This window comes from Bufo gargarizans, chromosome 6 (assembly GCF_014858855.1).
Source record: "Bufo gargarizans isolate SCDJY-AF-19 chromosome 6, ASM1485885v1, whole genome shotgun sequence".
Classification (NCBI taxonomy): domain Eukaryota; kingdom Metazoa; phylum Chordata; class Amphibia; order Anura; family Bufonidae; genus Bufo; species Bufo gargarizans.
In genome coordinates this window covers 266,930,014-266,949,768 of record NC_058085.1, presented here as the reverse complement: position 1 = coordinate 266,949,768, position 19,755 = coordinate 266,930,014, and the positions used below count along the sequence as shown (strand labels likewise).

Genomic DNA, 19,755 nt, shown 5'->3' with positions numbered 1-19,755 from the left:
CGTTTGGTCTCTATCGGAGTCCAGACTTCCAATCAATATTCTGGAACTGAGGGCGATTCTTCTGTCCCTCAGACACTGGACCCATCTGCTGAGGGCCACCCTGTTCGGATCCAATCGGACAATGCCACGGCTGTGGCATACATAAACCATCAGGGAGGCACTCGCAGCGATGCAAGAGGTGACCCTCATTCTCCTCTGGGCAGAGACGCACGTGCCGGCCTTATCTGCGATTTACATCCCGGGGGTGGACAACTGGGCGGCGGATTTCCTCAGCCGGTCCACCATCGACCCGGGAGAATGGTCCCTGCACCCAGAGGTGTTCGAAGCCCTTTGTCTTCGCTGGGGTCGCCCCGACGTGGACCTCATGGCCTCCAAATTCAACCACAAGGTCCCCCTATACCTGGCCAGGGCACGGGACCCGAAGGCATACGGCGCCGACGCGCTCGTCCTTCCGTGGCGCGAATTCTCCCTTCTGTACGTCTTTCCTCCTTTTCCCCTCCTGCCACGGGTTCTTCGGAGGATCGCGGCAGAGGGCGTCCCCGCGATTCTAATCGCCCCGGATTGGCCCCGCCGGTCTTGGTACGCCGACCTAATGTTGCTGTTGGCAGACGCACCGTGGCCACTGCCCTCCAGGGAAGACCTTCTCTCTCAGGGACCGATCTTCCACGAGCATTTAGGCTCGCTACGTTTGACGGCGTGGCTATTGAGACCGCCGTCTTAACGCGACGGGGTTTCTCCGCGGACGTAGTCCGCACCATGATCCGGGCTCAGTAAGCCCGTATCCTCTAGGATCTACTATCGGGTTTGGAGGTCCTATCTGGGGTTCTGTGAGTCCCGGAGCATCCCACCTCTCCGGTTTTCTCTTCCCACAATCCTGTCCTTCCTCCAGTCGGGTCTGGACCTGGACCTGGGGCTGTGCCTCAGTTCTCTGAAGGGTCAGATTTCGGCGCTGTCTATTCTTCTCCAGCGTCCCCTGGCCCCTCTAGGGCCAATTAAGACCTTTTTACAAGGGGTGGCTCACTCTGTTCCGCCGTACCGCCCTCCAGTTCCTTCCTGGGACCTGAATGTGGTGCTCTCGGCGCTCCAATCAGCCCCCTTCGAGCCTTTACGGGAGGTCTCCCTTCGCCTTCTGTCCTGCAAGGTCATCTTTCTTGTGGCCGTCACGTCTCTCCGACGGGTGTCGGAGTTAGCGGCTCTTTCTTGCTCCGAACCTTTCCTGATCTTCCACCAGGATAAGGTTGTGCTTCGGCCTGTCCCGACTTTCCTGCCAAAGGTGGTCTCCGCCTTTCACATCAATGAGGACATCGTCCTTCCGTCGCTCTGTCCCTCTCCTTCCCACCCCAGAGAACGGGAACTGCACCGTCTGGATGTGGTCAGGGCGTTGAGGATTTACTTGGAGGTCACCGGGTCCTTTCGGCGCACGGACTCCCTGTTTGTGGTTCCGGAGGGTTCGCGCAAAGGGTTGGCGGTCTCCAAGGTGGCTATTGCCCGTTTCATTAAACTGGCGGTGTCTGAGGCTTATCGAGCCAAGGGCAGACCTCCGCCTTTTGGCGTCACTGCTCATTCCACCAGAGCAGTCGGAGCTTCCTGGGCGCAGAGGCATCGGGCCTCGGCTGAACAGTTGTGCAAAGCAGCCACTTGGTCCTCTCTGCACACTTTCACAAAGTTCTATAGGGTGCATACGCATGCATCAGCGGATGCTGCGTTGGGCCGCCTGGTTTTGCAGGCAGCGGTTTCCTGATGCTCTGGTGGTGTTCCGCCTTGGGTTTGTGGTCCCTCCCTTCTTGGACTGCTCTTGAACGTCCCAAGGTCTGTGTCCCCCAAGGAAAATGGGCGAGAAAAGGAGATTTTTGTATAACTTACCAGTTAAATCTCTTTCTCGCTCTTCCTTGGGGGACACAGCACCCACCCTTCTGTGTTTGGTTACAGGGTTATGGTCTGGCGCCCCGTTGGGTTGCTGGCTGGTTGTTTCCGTTATTGGTTGTTATCCTTTCACTACTTGGACACGCAACTGGTAGCCTCTATCTCCAGGCTGAGGGTATAGCTGATGGAGGAGGGGCTTAACAGTTTTACTTAGTGTCACGCCTCCTAGGGAGCTGAGCTATACCCAAGGTCTGTGTCCCCCAAGGAAGAGCGAGAAAGAGATTTAACTGGTAAGTTATACAAAAATCTCCTTTTTTGTGAACTCACCTGTAAAATCTCTTTCTCGCGTAGTTCATTGGGGGACACAGCTCCCACCCAGTGTTCTGTTTGCCGCACATATTGGCGGTTGGTGGGCCAGTATGGTCCTCAGTTCTGGTGCATTCCGACTGATGTTTGTCAGTTGTGGGTTGTGTACTGTATTTTCATTATTGATTTTTTTCTCCTACTCCTATTGCTTGGGCACAAACTGATATGCTCTCTCCAGGCTGGAGGGGGTATAGCCTGCGGGGGAGGAGTTATCACTTCTTAGCCTAGTGTCGCCTCCTAGTGGCAGCAAGCAGCTATACCCACGGTCTGTGTCCCCCAATGAACTACGCGAGAAAGAGATTTTACAGGTGAGTTCACAAAAATCTCGTTTTTATGTAGACTGATCGTCCAGTCATGTGTTTCTCCAATCTCTCTACTGGTATAGCGTTCACCTCAAAGACTTCTCTCAGTAGAGGGCTTCAAGGTGTTGTCTGGGACTAGAAAGACATGGTTGCTTTCTTTCAGAAATGGCAACACACAAGTCTATTAAAGGGAAAGGGTCTGAGCTGCAATACCACACACTACCTGTGGGCAATTGTGGCTCTGCTTTTGGAAGAAAAGTGTCATGTTTTTCTAATCCTTGACATACCCAAGGCGATTTACATATGCTTTTATCATTTTTCGAAGATGTGAGCCTTTCTCTGATTTGCTGAAACAGCTCTCTGACACTCAGGGCCCATCATTTGGATATAGTGTGGCTCTTTTCTGTCCCCTGCTGGCACTTCAGAGGATCTCTCTAGCACCAGTGTAGGACACCCCACCTGTATGTCTAGCAGTTGAAGGGAATCTGTCACCAGTGTTATGCTGCCTGCACTCCAATGTCCAAACAGCTCCAGCTGAGTCCTTACATCGATGGCCTCCTGGCTCTCTCCTGCTGCTGATCAACAGCCTTTTTCCTAATGCAGTCAGCGTCAGGTAGGCAGGAAGAGTCAGGGACTCATGAATATCAGGACTCGTGGGCATGAGCTCAAGCTGTTCAGTACAAGATTTTAGCAAAATATCTTGGTAGAATAAAGAGAGTGACCCAGCGTTTTGTTAATGAAATCTGTCACTAATTTATGCTGCCCTTAATTAGGACACCATAAAACTGGTGACAGATTCCCTTTAAAGGGGTATTCCCATCTGAGACAATGGGGGCATATCATTAGGATATGTCCTCGTTGTCTGATAGGTGTGGGTCCCAGCAGGGAAAGTGGTGGCTGGAGGACCCCTGATTTCCCCAGGTCCGGCCACCACCAAGCGCTCTCCCTATAAAACTGAATCGGAGTGCACCGCACTTGTGGGGCCACCGCTCCCATTCATTTTTATGGGGCTGACAGAAATAGCCGAGCCCCAGAGAAATGAATGGAGGGCAGCCGCGCATGCACGGTGCGCCTTTCGGGACTTTGCCGGCTGCGTTTACAAGATAGGTGCTTGTCCCACCTCTCGGACCCGCACCTATCAGACCTATCCTAGCGATATCCCCCCATTGTCTGAGATGGGGATACCCCTTTAAGATAAGGCACTGAAATAGATAATGACTGCCCTGTGATTACATGTGAATATTGTGTTTTGGATGTGTACAGATTTCTCTCACATTTCTCCCCCTTGTACCAGGCAGTGTGGACGACAAGTGCCAACGTCTGAACAACAAGAAGGGTGAGGTGATCTGCCCCAACTGCTTATCTGTTACACGCAAAACCATGGCAGGGTTAAGAAAACACATGGATGTATGCGAACAGGTGAGACTAACTGAAACCTCATTTTTTTTTCTGGATTCTTAGAAAGCTGGGTGGCAACCAGTATGGCCGTCACTACGGCTTCAGCAGGTCTTGTCACTCAGCTTTTCCAGATTCCTGAATGGCAAATTTCCATTCCATAAAACCAAGTTGTACTGTAGAGCAGTGACCTCCAACCTGTGCCTCTCCAATCATTAAAAAACTGCAACATCTCGCATGCCATGACACCGTGCAGCTGTCTGAGCATAATGGGAGTTGTACCACTACAATTCCCAAAAAATCAAGACGCTGTCTTAAATGTAGATAAAACAGAATGCAATGATTTGCAAATCTCATAGACCCATCTTTCATTCACAATAGATCACAGAACACATAGTTAGGTCCATCTATATTTCAACACTGAAACAAATTTAGTTTTTATTACCTGTTTACTAAAACATATTCTAGTTATATAATGGACATGGATATAAAGTCCAGACTTTTAGCTTTCATTTGAGGGTATCCACATTAAAATTGGATGAAGGGTTTAGGCTACTTTCACACTAGCGTTTTTTGCGGATCAGTCATGGATCTGCAAAAACGCTTCCGTTACAATAATACAACCACATGCATCCGTCATGAACGGATCCGGGTGTATTATGTCTTCTATTGATGATGTGACACAGGACAGAAGCAGCCTGATGAATTCTGGGGTTTTCAGACATACTGTGTGCTCAAATCCAGCCAAACTGATTGGTCGGCGTTTCATAATACAGATGGACAGTGACCCAAAACATAAAGCCAAAACAACCAAGGAGTTTATTAAAGGAAAGACGTGGAATATTCTAGAATGGCCAAGTCAGTCACATGAACCCAATAGAGCATTTCACTTGTTAAAGACTAAACTTCAGACAGAAAGGCCCACAAACAAACAGCAACTGAAAACCGCTGCAGTAAAGGCCTGGCCGAGCATTTAAAAAGGAGGAAACACGGCGTCTGGTGATGTCCATGAGTTCAAGACTTCAGGCAGTCATTGCCAACAAAAGGTTTTCAACCAAGTATTAGAAATTAACATTTTATTTACAATTATTTTGTCCAATTACTTTTGAGCCCCTGAAATGAAGGGATTGAGTGTAAAAAATGCTGTTAGTTCCTCACATTTTTATGCAATCAATTTGTTCAACCCACTGAATTAAAGCTGAAAGTCTGAACTTCACTGCATCTGAATTGTTTTGTTCAAAATCTATTGTGGTAATGTACAGAACAAAAATTAGAAAAATGTTGTCTCTGTCCAAATATATATGGACCTAACTATCAGATGTTGAAAGTGAGACATTTTACCATTTCATGTACTCCTTTTAGAATTTGATTACAGCAACGCATCTCAAACAAGTTGGGTTACCATTGTGTAGCATCCTCTTTTTTTAAGAGTCTGTAAACATCTGGGAAGTGAGGAGACCAAGTGCTGCAGTTATGGGAGAGGAATGCTCTATTCTTGTCTGATGCAGCATTCAAGCTGCTGAACAGTCCTGGGTCTTTGCCGGATTTTTCATTTCATGATGCGCCAAATGTTTTCTATTGGTGAAAGGTCTGGACTGCGGGGAGCCAGTTCACCACCCGGACTCTTCTTCTGCGAAGCCATGCTGTTGTGATGGATGCCTTCCCTGAAAGAGATGTCTGGATGGGAACATATTTGTTCTAAATCCTCAATATACTGTTCAGCATTGATAGTGCCTTTCCAGATGTGTAAGCTGCCCAAGCGATAGGCACTAATTCAACCCCCGAGATGCAGACTTTTGGACTGTGCGCTGGATGGTCCCTCTCCCCTTGAGTCTACAAGACACGGTGTCCTTGGTTTCCAAGAAGAATTTCAAAATTTTGATTCACTTGACCCCAGAACAGTTTTCCATTTTGCCTTAGTACATTTTAAATGAGATTTGGCCCAAAGAAGTTGAAGGCGTTTCAGGATCATGTTGACATTTGGCTTCTTCTTTGTATGATATAGCTTTAGCTTTCATTTGTGGATTGCAATATTGACCATTTGCCTTGTCCCTTGTGCACATGGATTTCTCCAGGTTCTCTGAATCTTCTGATATATGTACTGTAGATGGTGGGATATTCACAATTTGACATTGAGGAACATTTTTTAGATGCATTTTTTTGCAGATTGGTGAAGCTCTGCCCTTCTTTGCTTCTGAGGGACTCTGCCTAACATGCTGTTCTTACACACACTTTTGTTGCTTGTCCCAAATTTTTTGAGATGCGTCACTGCTGTTGTAAAAGAGTAAATTTTTTCACTAAATGGTAAAATGTCTCACTTTCAACATCTGAGATGTGTTCTATGTTATACTGTGAATGAAATATGGATCTATGAGATTTGCAGATCATTGGATTCTGGTTTTATTTACATGTCTTTACATTTTACACAGCACCCAAACTTTTTTGAAATTGGGGTTGTAGTTTCCCAAAACTAGAGAGCCACAGTTTGGAGACAACTATTATAGAGGATATACCATTCCCAGTTTACTGATATCTTGAGCTTTGTGGAGTTATTCACACACTGACATTATGGACATTACCTGTCTCTTATATTTAGCTGCAAGAAGCACTGCGGTGTCAGCAATGCAGGAAGCAGTTCAAGTCCAAAGCCGGTCTCAATTATCACACTATGGCAGAACACATCAATAAGGTGAGAGAAACTCTAAACTATGCGGCTTCTAAGAGATCTGCAGAAGGAATACTCTTCATTTTACCGTTGAACAATGTTTATATGGTGCAGATATAATCTACATTTTAGCCAGTCTGTAGATGTAATACATTACTTGCAGTGTACCAAATCTGAATTAAATCCTGTATTTATACTCCAGAGCTGCACTCGCCATTCTTCTAGTGGAGTCATTGTGTACATACATTGCATTACTTATCCTGTACTGATCTTGAGTTTACACCTGGTGTTATATTCCAGAGCTGTGCTCACTACTATGCAGGTGGAGTCACTTTGCATATAAATTACATAACTTATTCTGTACTGGTTCTGAGTTACCATATATTTCGCCCTATAAGACTCACCTGCCCATAAGACGCACCTAGGTTTTAGAAGAAGAAAATAAAAATAAGATCAGACCCCCAATGTTAATCATACCACAGCTCAGAGCCCCAATCAGACTCCCAATGGTAATAAGACCCCAGTCAGACCATAGATCAGACCTCCAATGTTTATAAGATCGCCAATCAATCAGACCTTAGATCAGACCTTAGAATCAGATCAGAGAAAAAAAAAAAATTGCCTCTTCTGCTGCCAGTGCCGCCACTCCGAGATAAATCTCTTGCTTTTCCTGCTGCGCTGTGCTGTGACCCTACATCCTCACGCTGTGCGCAGGTCACAGCACAGCATGTGGCTGACGGAAGACCAAGAAGTAGTGAGTACAGAGCCCACATAGGTAGCACTGCATTCACCGCTCCCTGGTCCTCCTCATTAGTATTCGCCCCATAAAATGCAATGGTCCCGAGTTATTGGTTATTGGAACCAGAAAGTGAGAAAGCGTTTTTTACAGGCACAACCCTGACAGCTTACGTGTAGTGTGGGGCACCAAATAATTATTGTACATTTTCATAGTTTCTTCTTCCCTTAGTCTTCCAGTCCTGACAGTAACCCACTGAATGATCCCAGAGGGCGGGAACGCCTGAGAAAAATGTTGAAACAGATGGGAAAATTGCGCTGCCCTAAGCAGGTATACATTTTACCATAGAATACCGTATATTCCTGTCCATAGGTAGCAGTAACACTGTGTATGTGTGCTTCTGTTATCCCAGAATTGCTCAGCCACCTTCTCCAGCTTGATGGGTTATCAGTACCATACCCAACGTTGCGGCACTCAGCAGTGTGACCGAGAGAAGCTGCACTTTTCCTGCCCTCAGTGTAACAAGGCTTACCAGTCCAAGGCTGGGAGGGATTACCATGTGCGCTCGGAGCACTGTGCGGTATTTGACTATCACTATTCCATAGAAGATGTCATAATTGTGCATTTCTTGAGTCACCAGCTAATGCCTATGGTGTTTTAATATATGCAAATGAGCCTCTAGGAGCAACGGGGGCGTTGCTGTTACACCTAGAGGCTCCTCTCTCTCTCTAAGGCCTCTTTCAGATGGGCGTTGCGGGAAAATGTGCGCGTGCGTTGTGGGAACAAGCGCGATTTTTCCACGCAAGTGCAAAACATTGTAATGTGTTTTGCACACGCGTGAGAAAAATCACGCATGTTTGGTACCCAAACCCGAACTTCTAAACAGAAGTTCAGGCTTGGGATTGATGTTCTGTAGATTGTATTATTTTCCCTTATAACATGGTTATAAGGGAAAATAATAGCATTCTGAATACAGAATGCATAGTACAATAGGGCTGGAGGGGTTACAATTTTTAATTTTTTTTTAACTCGCCTTAATCCACTTGATCGCGCAGCCGGCATCTCTTCTGTCTGTCTTCTGTGCTGTGATCTTTTACCATGGTGATGGATCATGTGATGACCGGAGTGACGTCACCACAGGTCCTGTTCCTCCACACAGCACAGAAGACCGACAGAAGAGATGCCGGCTACGCGATAAAGTGGATTAAGGTGAGTTAATAAAAAAAAAAAAAAAACATGTTATAAGAGAAAATAATAATGATCGGGTCTCCATCCCGATCGTCTCCTAGCAACCATGCGTGAAAATCACACCGCATCCGCACTTGTTTGCGGATGCTTGCGATTTGCACGCAACCCCATTCATTTCTATGGGGCCTGCGTTACGTGAAAAAACGCACAAAATAGAGCATGCTGCGATTTTCACGCATGAAAATCACGCGTGAAAATCACCGCTCATGTGAATAGCCCCATAGAAATGAATGGGTCGGGATTCAGTGCGGGTGCAATGCGTTCACCTCACGCATCGCATCCGCGCGGAATACTCGCCCGTCTGAAAGGGGCCTAACTGCTGCGCCCTCTGCACTTTGATTGAAAGGACCAGGCAGGTGTGATGACATTTTCACTGCCTGGTCCTGTCAAAAAAACACATCATTTTTCTCAACAATGCGGGCACATATGAACATTGGACCAACACAGATGTCTTCAGCTGCCAAGCGCACATGTAACAGGTCAGCCAGTTTCATAGGTACAAATCTGCTGACAGATGCCCTTTAACCCCTTAAGGACACAGGGCGTACAGGTACGCCTTTGTGCCCTGGTACTTAAGGACACAGGGCGTACATGTACACCCTGTGTATTTTCAGCCGTGCGGCTGGCAGTGATCGGAACCCGGTGCCTGCTCAAATCATTGAGCAGGCACCTAGGCTAAATGCGCGGGGGGGGTCCCGTGACTCCCCCATGACGGCGATCGCGGCAAACCGCAGGTCAATTCAGACCTGCGGTTTGCTGCGATTTCTGCAGTTTCTGATCCCCGCGGTCCCTGATCAGAAACTTTAGTATTCGCAAAATATACATTTATCCCCCCCCCCCCCCGCACCCCTGAGTGATTTTATCCGGGTGGGAGGTGCAGGGGGAGGGGTGCGGGAGGCGGGCGGGATCGCGATCCCCCACCCGCCTCCCATTGAATAATCGTTGGTGTACTGTGGGTATACCAGCGTGCCAGCACATTGCTAGCACCCTGCTATAAACGGCTGACATCGGTGATCCGTACGGACCGCTGTATGGAAAAGGTTAACAGCTCAGGGAGCTCCCTCCCTCTCCCATCGGGGGGCTGCTGTGCCTTTGCAGCCCCCCGATGGGAGATGGAGAGAGCCCCCAGACAGCCCCCCGAGAGCCCCGTCCTTACCCTTCCCCCGTCTGCGAAGTTGTGGCTACAACTGAGCAGACGGGGAAGGTTCCCATGGCAACAGGCGTCCTGCTGTCCATGGTGCTGAACAGATCTATGCTAAAGGCATAGATCTGTTCAGTGTAAGTAAAATACAGTACAGAACCCTATATAGTGTTCTGTACTGTATTTTACAGACATCAGACCCACTGGATCTTCAAGAACCAAGTGGGTCTGGGTCAAAAAAATGTTAAAAAAAGTGAAAAAAGTTAGGATAAAAAAAAACACATTTATCACTGAATAAAAAAAAAAAATACACTACACATATTAGGTATCGCCGTGTCCGTAACGACCTGATCTATAAAATGGTCATGTTACTTTCCCCGCACGGTGAACGCCATAAAAATAAAAAAATAAAAACTATGAGAAAATTGAAATTTTGCCCACCTTACTTCCCAAAAAAGGTAATAAAAGTGATCAAAAAAGTTGCATGTACGCCAAAATTGTAACAATCAAACCGTCATCTCATCCTGCAAAAATCATACCCTACCCAAGATAATCGCCCCAAAACTGAAAAAACTATGGCTCTTAGACTATGGAAACACTAAAACATGATTTTTTTTTGTTTAAAAAATGAAATCATTGTGTAAAACTTACATAAATAAAAAAAAGTATTCATATTAGGTATCGCCGCATCCGTATCGACCGGCTCTATAAAAATATCACATGACCTAACCCCTCAGATGACCACCGTAAAAAAAATAAAAATAAAAACGGTGTAAAAAAAGCCATTTTTTGTCATCTTACGTCACAAAAAGTGTAATCGCAATCAAAAAGTCATATGCACCCCAAAATAGTGCCAATCAAACCATCATCTCATCCCGCAAAAAATGACACCCTACTTAAGATAATCGCCCAAAAACTGAAAAAACTATGGCTCTTAGACTATGGAGACACTAAAACTTTTTTCTCGCCCATTTTCCTTGGGGGACACAGACCTTGGGTATAGCTCAGCTCCCTAGGAGGCGTGACACTAAGTAAAACTGTTAAGCCCCTCCTCCATCAGCTATACCCTCAGCCTGGAGATAGAGGCTACCAGTTTTAGCTTAGTGTCCAAGGAGGCAAGACACTCCCTGCTACTGCAGGGCTGTTTTCTCCTTGTTGTAATTTTTTCTCTAATTTGTTATTTTATTTTTGTTTTTTCCTAGGGATACCAGAGACGCATTGGGCCTCTCTGCTCTCCCGGGGTGAGCTGCGCCAGTGCCAACTATCTGCACTGCTGCCTCCCCCACAGAAGCAATAGGGGATCTGGGCAGCAATGGCTCCCCTACATCCCGCCAGCTAGGGGGTCGCCCGCACGCAAAGCCCCTCTCCCAGCTTCCTGCCACTGCGGTGCCAGTAGCTGAAGGGGCGACCCTGCTGGAAGGAACTGAGGGTGAAGACAGGTAAGATGGCTTTTCCAGCCCATACCCTGTCCCTATTTGCACTGGGTTTGGGGGGGCACCCGTGGTCGTCATTTGAGCGCTCTGTAGATCTCCCCATCTGCGGCTGCTTCCGCTCCCCAATGGCTGATTCCCCACGCTGTTTATAGGGCCCGGATTACTCTCCTGACATCCTTCTCCCTCCCCGCCGCCGCCGCTCCGTGCGTGATCGGGGGGCGGGGCTTAGGCCCGACATCGGCGGTTCGGGCTCGGCGGGGGACATTGTGGCAGAGGAGGCTCGGTGAGGTCACCCACCTGCATATCGCCGCGCACTTGGGCCTGCGGGCCTTGTTCTACGGACAAAGGTTTTCGTTTCTCACGCTCCTGCATAAACCTGAGAGTCACGGCAGCAGGGGGCGTGCTCTTTTTTTCGCGCGCGCGCGCATCATTGGGGGCGGAGTTACGTTCTCCTTCACAGGAGACATTCAAACGTGTAGGGGGCGGAGCTTCTTCCCGCGCCTCTGCTGAGGTTTTTTGCCGCGCTTCCTCACTCCGTTCTGGAAGCTGAGCCACGTGGGAGACTCCTGGTGCATAGATTGCGTTTCTGGGACGCACGCTCTCTGCTGTTGCTGCCTTTCTGCAGCTGTTGATCTGGACTTCACTCCTGACGTTCTTCTGACACTGGTAGGATAGTTAACCCTCTCCTAACCCTCCTGGTCATAGCTGCTGCAACCCCTTGTGGTCTCTGTATCAGGGTACGACCACTTTTTCAACATGTCAGATCCCACGGGTGCCCCCAAACCCTGGTACCATGCCTGTACCGCCTGCAAGGAACTTTTTCCGCGTGGGCAATCTGAGCCGCATTGCCTTGCATGTCAGGCCCCGGTGCAGGGCCCGCTTTCCGCTGCGCCCCCCGGTGCCTCTGAACCCCCTGACTGGGCTAGGTCTCTGTCTCAGGCGGTGGAAAGCCTTACACACGTAGTGGGCCGTCTCGTGGATAGACCGCCTCTCCCGCAGGCTGCCACAATCCCTGTCGCACCCGCTGGGACTACCGTTTCTGCCGCCCCCACTGATTCCCTGCCTCCCAGCGAATCTTCCAGGACCCGGCATATTCAGAAACGTTCAAGGGTTGAGCGCACATCTTCTCCAGATGCTTCGCTCTCTCCGCCATGCGTGCGAGCTCAGTCAAGTCTATCCTCTCAAAGGGATACGCCTTCTGAGGGAGAACTGGCGGATTCGGACGTGGACATGGACTCAGAGCTTCCGTCCAAATTGGCGTCCGCGGTGGGGCATCTTATCACTAGCATCCGTGATACCTTTCACATACACGATGACCCCCCCAGCTCTGAACAGGCCGGCGTGTCCTTTCTTCGCCCCAGACAGGCCTCCAAGGTCTTTCCCATCCACGCTGATTTTTCTTCTGTGGTGTCCAAGGCTTGGACCCGGCCTAACGTCCGCTTTGTTACACCCAAAAAAGCTGGACATTTGTTATCCCTTTCCAGCGGATTCTGTGACCACGTGGACGTCCCCGCCTAAGGTTGATCCTCCCGTGGCTCGCCTGTCCAAAAGCACTACTATTCCTGTACAAGACGGATCTTCCCTCCAGTCTGCTGAGGACCGTCGTACGGAATCCCTCTCCAAGGCCATATTTACTGCCTCTGGTTCGGCCCTTAGACCGGTCTTTGCCTCCGCCTGGGCTGGTAAAGCGGTCTCTGAATGGGGTTTGCAACTGGAACGGGAGTTAGGGTCGGACGTCCCTCTACAGGACCTCCGTTCCTTAGCCCAACTAATTGTCCAGGCCGGAAAATTTGTCTGTGAGGCCTCTCTTGATGCGGGTGCCCTCATTGCCCGTTCCTCTGCCCTGGCAGTTTCTGTCAGGAGGGAACTCTGGCTGAAGGTTTGGGCGGCGGACGCCGCTTCCAAACGCTCTTTGGCTGGCCTACCATTCACGGGTTCCCGCTTGTTCGGAACCCGTCTGGACGAACTTATATCTGAGGCCACGGGTGGGAAGAGTACTCACCTCCCCCAGTCCAGGCCGAGGGGCGCCCCCCGTGGTCGCGCTGGTTCGTCCCGTTTTCGGTCCTTTCGCAAGCCCACCGGGTCTAGACCCGCGACCGGTTCTTCTTCCTCTGGCCCAGCCCAGGATAGACGCAAGAAGCCGTTTTTTCGGACGCAATCTACCTGGCGCAAGCCCCAGCCCACACGGGCTCCCACAGGCCAGCAGCCCTCTGCCTGAAGGTGCGCCCCCACCCACCCGGGTGGGGGGCCGCCTTCTACTGTTCAGGAACGTATGGCGGGCCCACATCTCAGACGCATGGGCGCTCGAGGTTGTATCTTGCGGATACAAGATCGAATTTGCGTCCATTCCGCCAGACCGTTTCTTCCGGTCCCGTCCTCCGCGGGATCCTGTACGAGCGGCCGCCTTCTTCACGGCCATTCGCTCTCTAACGGACAAGGGTGTCGTCGCCCCCGTGCCTCCGACGGAAAGGTTCAGGGGGTTCTACTCGAACCTCTTTGTGGTTCCCAAGAAGGAAGGCTCAGTGCGACCGATCTTGGACCTAAAGCGCCTGAACCGTTTTCTCCGACTGCAGAGATTCCGGATGGAGTCTCTCAGGTCCGCGGTGGCCTCCCTGGAAAGAGGGGATTTCATGGCCTCAATCGACGTTCAAGATGCATATCTCCACGTTCCGGTTGCTCCATGTCATCACCGCTTCCTGCGCTTCGCAGTGGGGGACGATCACTTCCAATTCGTCGCCCTTCCCTTTGGTCTGGCGACGGCTCCTCGAGTATTCACCAAGGTCCTGGCCCCTGTCTTGGCCCTTCTGCGTTCAAGAAGTGTTTTTCTTCTCCCTTACTTGGACGACATCTTGGTCAAGGCACCCTCCTTCTCTCAGGCATCCGGCAGTGTGGGACTCACTCTGGAGACCCTGACGCGGTTCGGTTGGATCATCAACCACCCCAAGTCTTCCCTTACCCCCTCCAGACGGCTGATCTTCCTGGGGATGCTCCTGGATACGGAGTTGGCGGAGGTCCGCCTCCCGTCGGACAAGCGTCTGGCCCTTTGCGGGTCTGTTCGCAGTCTCCTCCGTCATCACCGCCCTTCCCTCAGATCCAGCATGCGGTTGTTGGGGAAGATGGTTGCCTGTTTCGAAGCGGTGCCGTTCGCACAATTCCGATCCCGCACCTTTCAGAGGGCAATTCTGTCGGCCTGGGACAAATCACCGAGGAGTCTGGACAGGACCTTTCTTCTGCCTCCCCTGGCTCGGGCTTCCCTCAGCTGGTGGTTGCATATCCCTCTACGGGGGAGGTCCTTCCTCCCACTGAACTGGCTGGTGATTACCACCGATGCCAGCTTACGGGGGTGGGGGGGGGTTTTCCCTCCCCGGTCCGTCCAGGGCGTTTGGTCTCTATCGGAGTCCAGACTTCCAATCAATATTCTGGAACTGAGGGCGATTCTTCTGTCCCTCAGACACTGGACCCATCTACTGAGGGGCCACCCTGTTCGGATCCAATCGGACAATGCCACGGCTGTGGCATACATAAACCATCAGGGAGGCACTCGCAGCGCTGCTGCGATGCAAGAGGTGGCCCTCATTCTCCTCTGGGCGGAGGCGCACGTGCCGGCCTTATCCGCGATTTACATCCCGGGGGTGGACAACTGGGCGGCGGATTTCCTGAGCCGGTCCACCATCGACCCGGGAGAATGGTCCCTGCACCCAGAGGTGTTCGAAGCCCTTTGTCTTCGCTGGGGTCGCCCCGACGTGGACCTCATGGCTTCCAAATTCAACCACAAGGTCCCCCGATACCTGGCCAGGGCACGGGACCCGAAGGCGTACGGCGCCGACGCGCTCGTCCTTCCGTGGCGCGAATTCTCCCTTCTGTACGTCTTTCCTCCTTTCCCCCTCCTGCCACGGGTTCTTCGGAGGATCGCGGCAGAGGGCGTTCCCGCGATTCTGATCGCCCCGGATTGGCCCCGCCGGTCTTGGTACGCCGACCTAATGTTGCTGTTGGCAGACGCACCGTGGCCACTGCCCTCCAGGGAAGACCTTCTCTCTCAGGGACCGATCTTCCACGAGCATTTAGGCTCGCTACGTTTGACGGCGTGGCTATTGAGACCGCCGTCTTAACGCGACGGGGTTTCTCCGCGGACGTAGTCCGCACCATGATCCGTGCTCGTAAGCCCGTGTCCTCTAGGATCTACTATCGGGTTTGGAGGTCCTATCTGGGGTTCTGTGAGTCCCGGAGCATCCCACCTCTCCGGTTTTCTCTTCCCACGATCCTGTCCTTCCTCCAGTCGGGTCTGGACCTGGGGCTGAGTCTCAGTTCTCTGAAGGGACAGATTTCGGCGCTGTCTATTCTTCTCCAGCGTCCCCTGGCCCCTCTGGGGCCAATTAAGACCTTCTTACAAGGGGTGGCTCACTCTGTACCGCCGTACCGCCCTCCAGTTCCATCCTGGGACCTGAATGTGGTGCTCTCGGCGCTCCAATCAGCCCCCTTCGAGCCTTTACGGGAGGTCTCCCCTCGCCTTCTGTCCTGCAAGGTCATCTTTCTTGTGGCCATCACATCTCTCCGACGGGTGTCGGAGTTAGCGGCTCTTTCTTGCTCCGAACCTTTCCTGATCTTCCACCAGGATAAGGTTGTGCTTCGGCCTGTCCCGTCCTTCCTGCCAAAGGTGGTCTCCGCCTTTCACATCAATGAGGACATCGTCCTTCCATCGCTCTGTCCCTCTCCTTCCCACCCCAGAGAACGGGAACTGCACCGTCTGGATGTGGTCAGGGCGTTGAAGATTTACCTGGAGGTCACCGGATCCTTTCGGCGCACGGACTCCCTGTTTGTGGTTCCGGAGGGTTCGCGCAAGGGTTTGGCGGTCTCCAAGGTGGCTATTGCCCGTTTCATTAAACTGGCGGTGTCTGAGGCTTATCGAGCCAAGGGTAGAGCTCCGCTTTTCAGCGTCACTGCTCATTCCACCAGAGCAGTCGGGGCTTCCTGGGCGCAGAGGCATCGGGCCTCGGCTGAACAGTTGTGCAAAGCAGCCACTTGGTCCTCTCTGCACACTTTCACAAGGTTCTATAGAGTGCATACGCATGCATCAGCGGATGCTGCTTTGGGCCGCCTGGTTTTGCAGGCAGCGGTTTCCTGATGCTCCGGTGGTGGTCCGCCTTGGGTTTGTGGTCCCTCCCTTCTTGGACTGCTCTTGAACGTCCCAAGGTCTGTGTCCCCCAAGGAAAATGGGCGAGAAAAGGAGATTTTTGTATAACTTACCAGTTAAATCTCTTTCTCGCTCTTCCTTGGGGGACACAGCACCCACCCTTCTGTGTTTGGTTACGGGGTTATGGTCTGGCGCCCCGTTGGGTTGCTGGCTGGTTGTTTCCATTGTTGGTTATCATCCTTTCACTACTTGGACACGCAACTGGTAGCCTCTATCTCCAGGCTGAGGGTATAGCTGATGGAGGAGGGGCTTAACAGTTTTACTTAGTGTCACGCCTCCTAGGGAGCTGAGCTATACCCAAGGTCTGTGTCCCCCAAGGAAGAGCGAGAAAGAGATTTAACTGGTAAGTTATACAAAAATCTCCTTTTTGTTTTAAAAATGAATTAATTGTGTAAAACTTACATAAATAAAAAAAATTGTATACATATTAGGTATCGCCGCGTCCGTGACAACCTGCTCTATAAAATTTACTACATGATCTAACCTGTCAGATGAATGTTGTAAATAACAGGGGGAAAAAACGGTGCCGAAAAAGCTATTTCTTGTTACCTTGCCGCACAAAAAGTGTAATATAGAGCAACCAAAAATCATATGTACCCTAAACTAGTACCAACAAAACTGCCACCCTATCCCGTAGTTTCTAAAATGGGGTCACTTTTTTGGAGTTTCTACTCTAGGGGTGCATCAGGGGGGCTTCAAATGGGACATGGTATAAATAAACCAGTCCAGCAAAATCTGCCTTCCAAAAACCATATGGCATTCCTTTGCTTCTGCGCCCTGCCGTGTGCCCGTACAGCAGTTTACGACCACATATGGGGTGTTTCTGTAAACTAAAGAATCAGGACCATAAATAATGAGTTTTGTTTGGCTGTTAACCCTTGCTTTGTAACTGGAAAAAAAATATTAAAATGGAAAATCTGCCCAAAAAGTGAAATTTTGAAATTGTATCTCTATTTTCCATTAAATCTTGTGCAACACCTAAAGGGTTAACAAATTTTGTAAAATCAGTTTTGAATCCCTTGAGGGGCGTAGTTTCTTAAATGGGGTCACTTTTATGGAGTTTCTACTCTAGGGGTGCATCAGGGATGCTTCAAATGGGACATGGTGTAAAAAAAAAAACAGTCCAGCAAAACCTACCTTCCAAAAACCAAACGATGCACCTTTCACTCTACGCCCCGCTGTGTGGCCGTACAGTAGTTTACAGCCACATATGGGGTGTTTCTGTAAACGGCAGAGTCAGGGAAATAAAGATAGTCTTGTTTGGCTGTTAACCCTTGCTTTGTTAGTGAAAAAAATGGGTTAAAATGGAAAATTAGGCAAAAAAAATGAAATTCTCAAATTTCATCCCCATTTGCCAATAACTCTTGTGCAACACCTAAAGGGTTAACGAAGTTTGTGAAATCAGTCGCAAAGTGACTTCAGAGCTGTAGTGGTCCCTAAAAATTGGGTTTTTGTAAATTTCTGAAAAATTTCAAGATTTGCTTCTAAACTTCTAAGCCTTGTAACATCCCCCAAAAATAAAATATAATTCAAACATGAAGTAGACATATGGGGAATGTAAAGTCATCACAATTTTTAGGGGTATTACTATGTATTACAGAAGTAGAGAAACTGATACTTTGAAATTTGCAAATTTTTCCCAATTTTTGGTAAATTAGGGGTTTTTTTTATGCAAAAAATAATAATTTTTTGACTTCATTTTACCAGTGTCATGAAGTACAATATGTGAAGAAAAAACAATCTCAGAATGGCCTGGATAAGTCAAAGCGTTTTAAAGTTATCACCACTTAAAGTGACACTGCTCAGATTTGCAAAAAATGGCCTGGTCCTAAGGTGTAATAAGGCTGTGTCCTTAAGGGGTTAAGGACCAGGCTCATTTTCACCTTAAGGTTTTGCAAATCTGACCAGTGTCACTTTGTGTGAATAACTTTAAAAACCTTTTACTTATCCAGGCCATTCTGAGAATGTTTTTTCGTCACATATTGTACTTCATGACACTTGTAAAATGGAGAAATAAAGGAAAATTCTCCAGCATCAGTCAGTATTGGTCGTCTTTATTGTAGATCGGCATAACAGTACATGCTTCAATCTTCCCCACCCTCCACCACAGGTTAACATGTTTCAAACTTTGAAGTTCTTAATCAAAATGGAGTCAAAAATAATATTTTATATTTATAAAAAAAAATACAAAATTTACCAAAAATGTTAAAAATTTGCAAATTTCCAAGTTTGTTTCTCTACTTATATAATACATAGTAATACATCCAAAAATAGTTATTAATTTACATTCCCCATATGTCTACTTCATGTTTGGATCATTTTGGGAATGCCATTTTATTTTTTTGGGGACGTTACAGGCTTAGAAGTTTAGAAGCAAATCTTGAAATTTTTCTGAAATTTTCCAAAACCCACTTTTTAAAGACCAGTTTAGGTCTGAAGTCACTTTGTGGGGCTTACATAATAGAAACCACTCAAAAATGACCCCATTTTGGAAACTACACCCCTCAAGGTATTAAAAACTGATTTTACAAACGTTGTTAACCATTTAGGTGTTCCACAAGAATTAATGGAAAAAGGAGATGAAATTTCTGAATTTCACTTATTTGGCAGATTTTTCATTTCAATAATTTTTTTCCGCTAACAAATCAAGGATTAACAGCCAAACTAAACTCTATTTATTGCCCTGATTCTGTAGTATACAGAAACACCCCATATGTGGTTGTAAACTGCTGTATGGGCACACGGTAGGGCACAAAAGGAAAGAAACACCATATGGTTTTTGGGGGGCAGATTTCACTTGAATAAATTTAACTTGCCATGTCACATTTGAAGACCCCCTGATGCACCCCTATAGTAGAAACTCCAAAAAGTGACCCCATTTTGGAAACTATGGGATAAGGTTGGAGTTCTGTTAGTACTATTTTAGGGTACAGATAATTTTTGGTTGCTCTATATATTTTTTGAGGCAAGGTAAAAAAAAAAAAAAACTGTTTTGGCACTGTTTTTATTTTTTGTTATTTGCTACGTTCATCTGACAGGTTAGATCATGAACTATTTTTATAGAGCAGGTTGTCACGAACACGACAATACCAAATATGACTACTTTATTTTGTTGTTTGTTTCAGTTTTATATAATAAAGCATTTTTGAAAAAAAAACATTTTTTAATGTCTCCATATTCTGAAAGCCATATTTTTTTTTTTTTTTTTTTTTTTGGGCGACTGTCTTATGTAGGGGCTCATTTTTTTCGGTATGACATGACTGTTTGATTGGTACTATTTTAGGCTGCATATGACTTTTTGATCGCTTGGTATTGCACTTTTTGTGATGTAAGGTGACAAACAAAATCGCTTTTTTGACACCGTTTTATTTTTTACGGTGTTCACCTGAGGGGTTACGTAATGTGATATTTTTAT

The 19,755-nt window shown here is 48.3% G+C and overlaps 1 protein-coding gene across 4 annotated transcripts in view; it reads left to right on the top strand.

Moving 5' to 3' along the window:
• ZNF512B (zinc finger protein 512B) overlaps positions 1–19,755 on the top strand; it is a 57,759-nt gene that overhangs the window by 29,059 nt on the left and 8,945 nt on the right. For 3 of the 4 annotated variants that reach the window (XM_044296821.1, XM_044296818.1, XM_044296819.1), the window contains exons 9-12: positions 3,826–3,950; positions 6,523–6,615; positions 7,559–7,657; positions 7,740–7,907. In XM_044296821.1, the coding sequence (XP_044152756.1) occupies positions 3,826–3,950; positions 6,523–6,615; positions 7,559–7,657; positions 7,740–7,907 (485 nt within the window). The remainder of the gene's footprint in view (positions 1–3,825; positions 3,951–6,522; positions 6,616–7,558; positions 7,658–7,739; positions 7,908–19,755) is intronic. The other variant, XM_044296820.1, reaches the window with a different exon arrangement.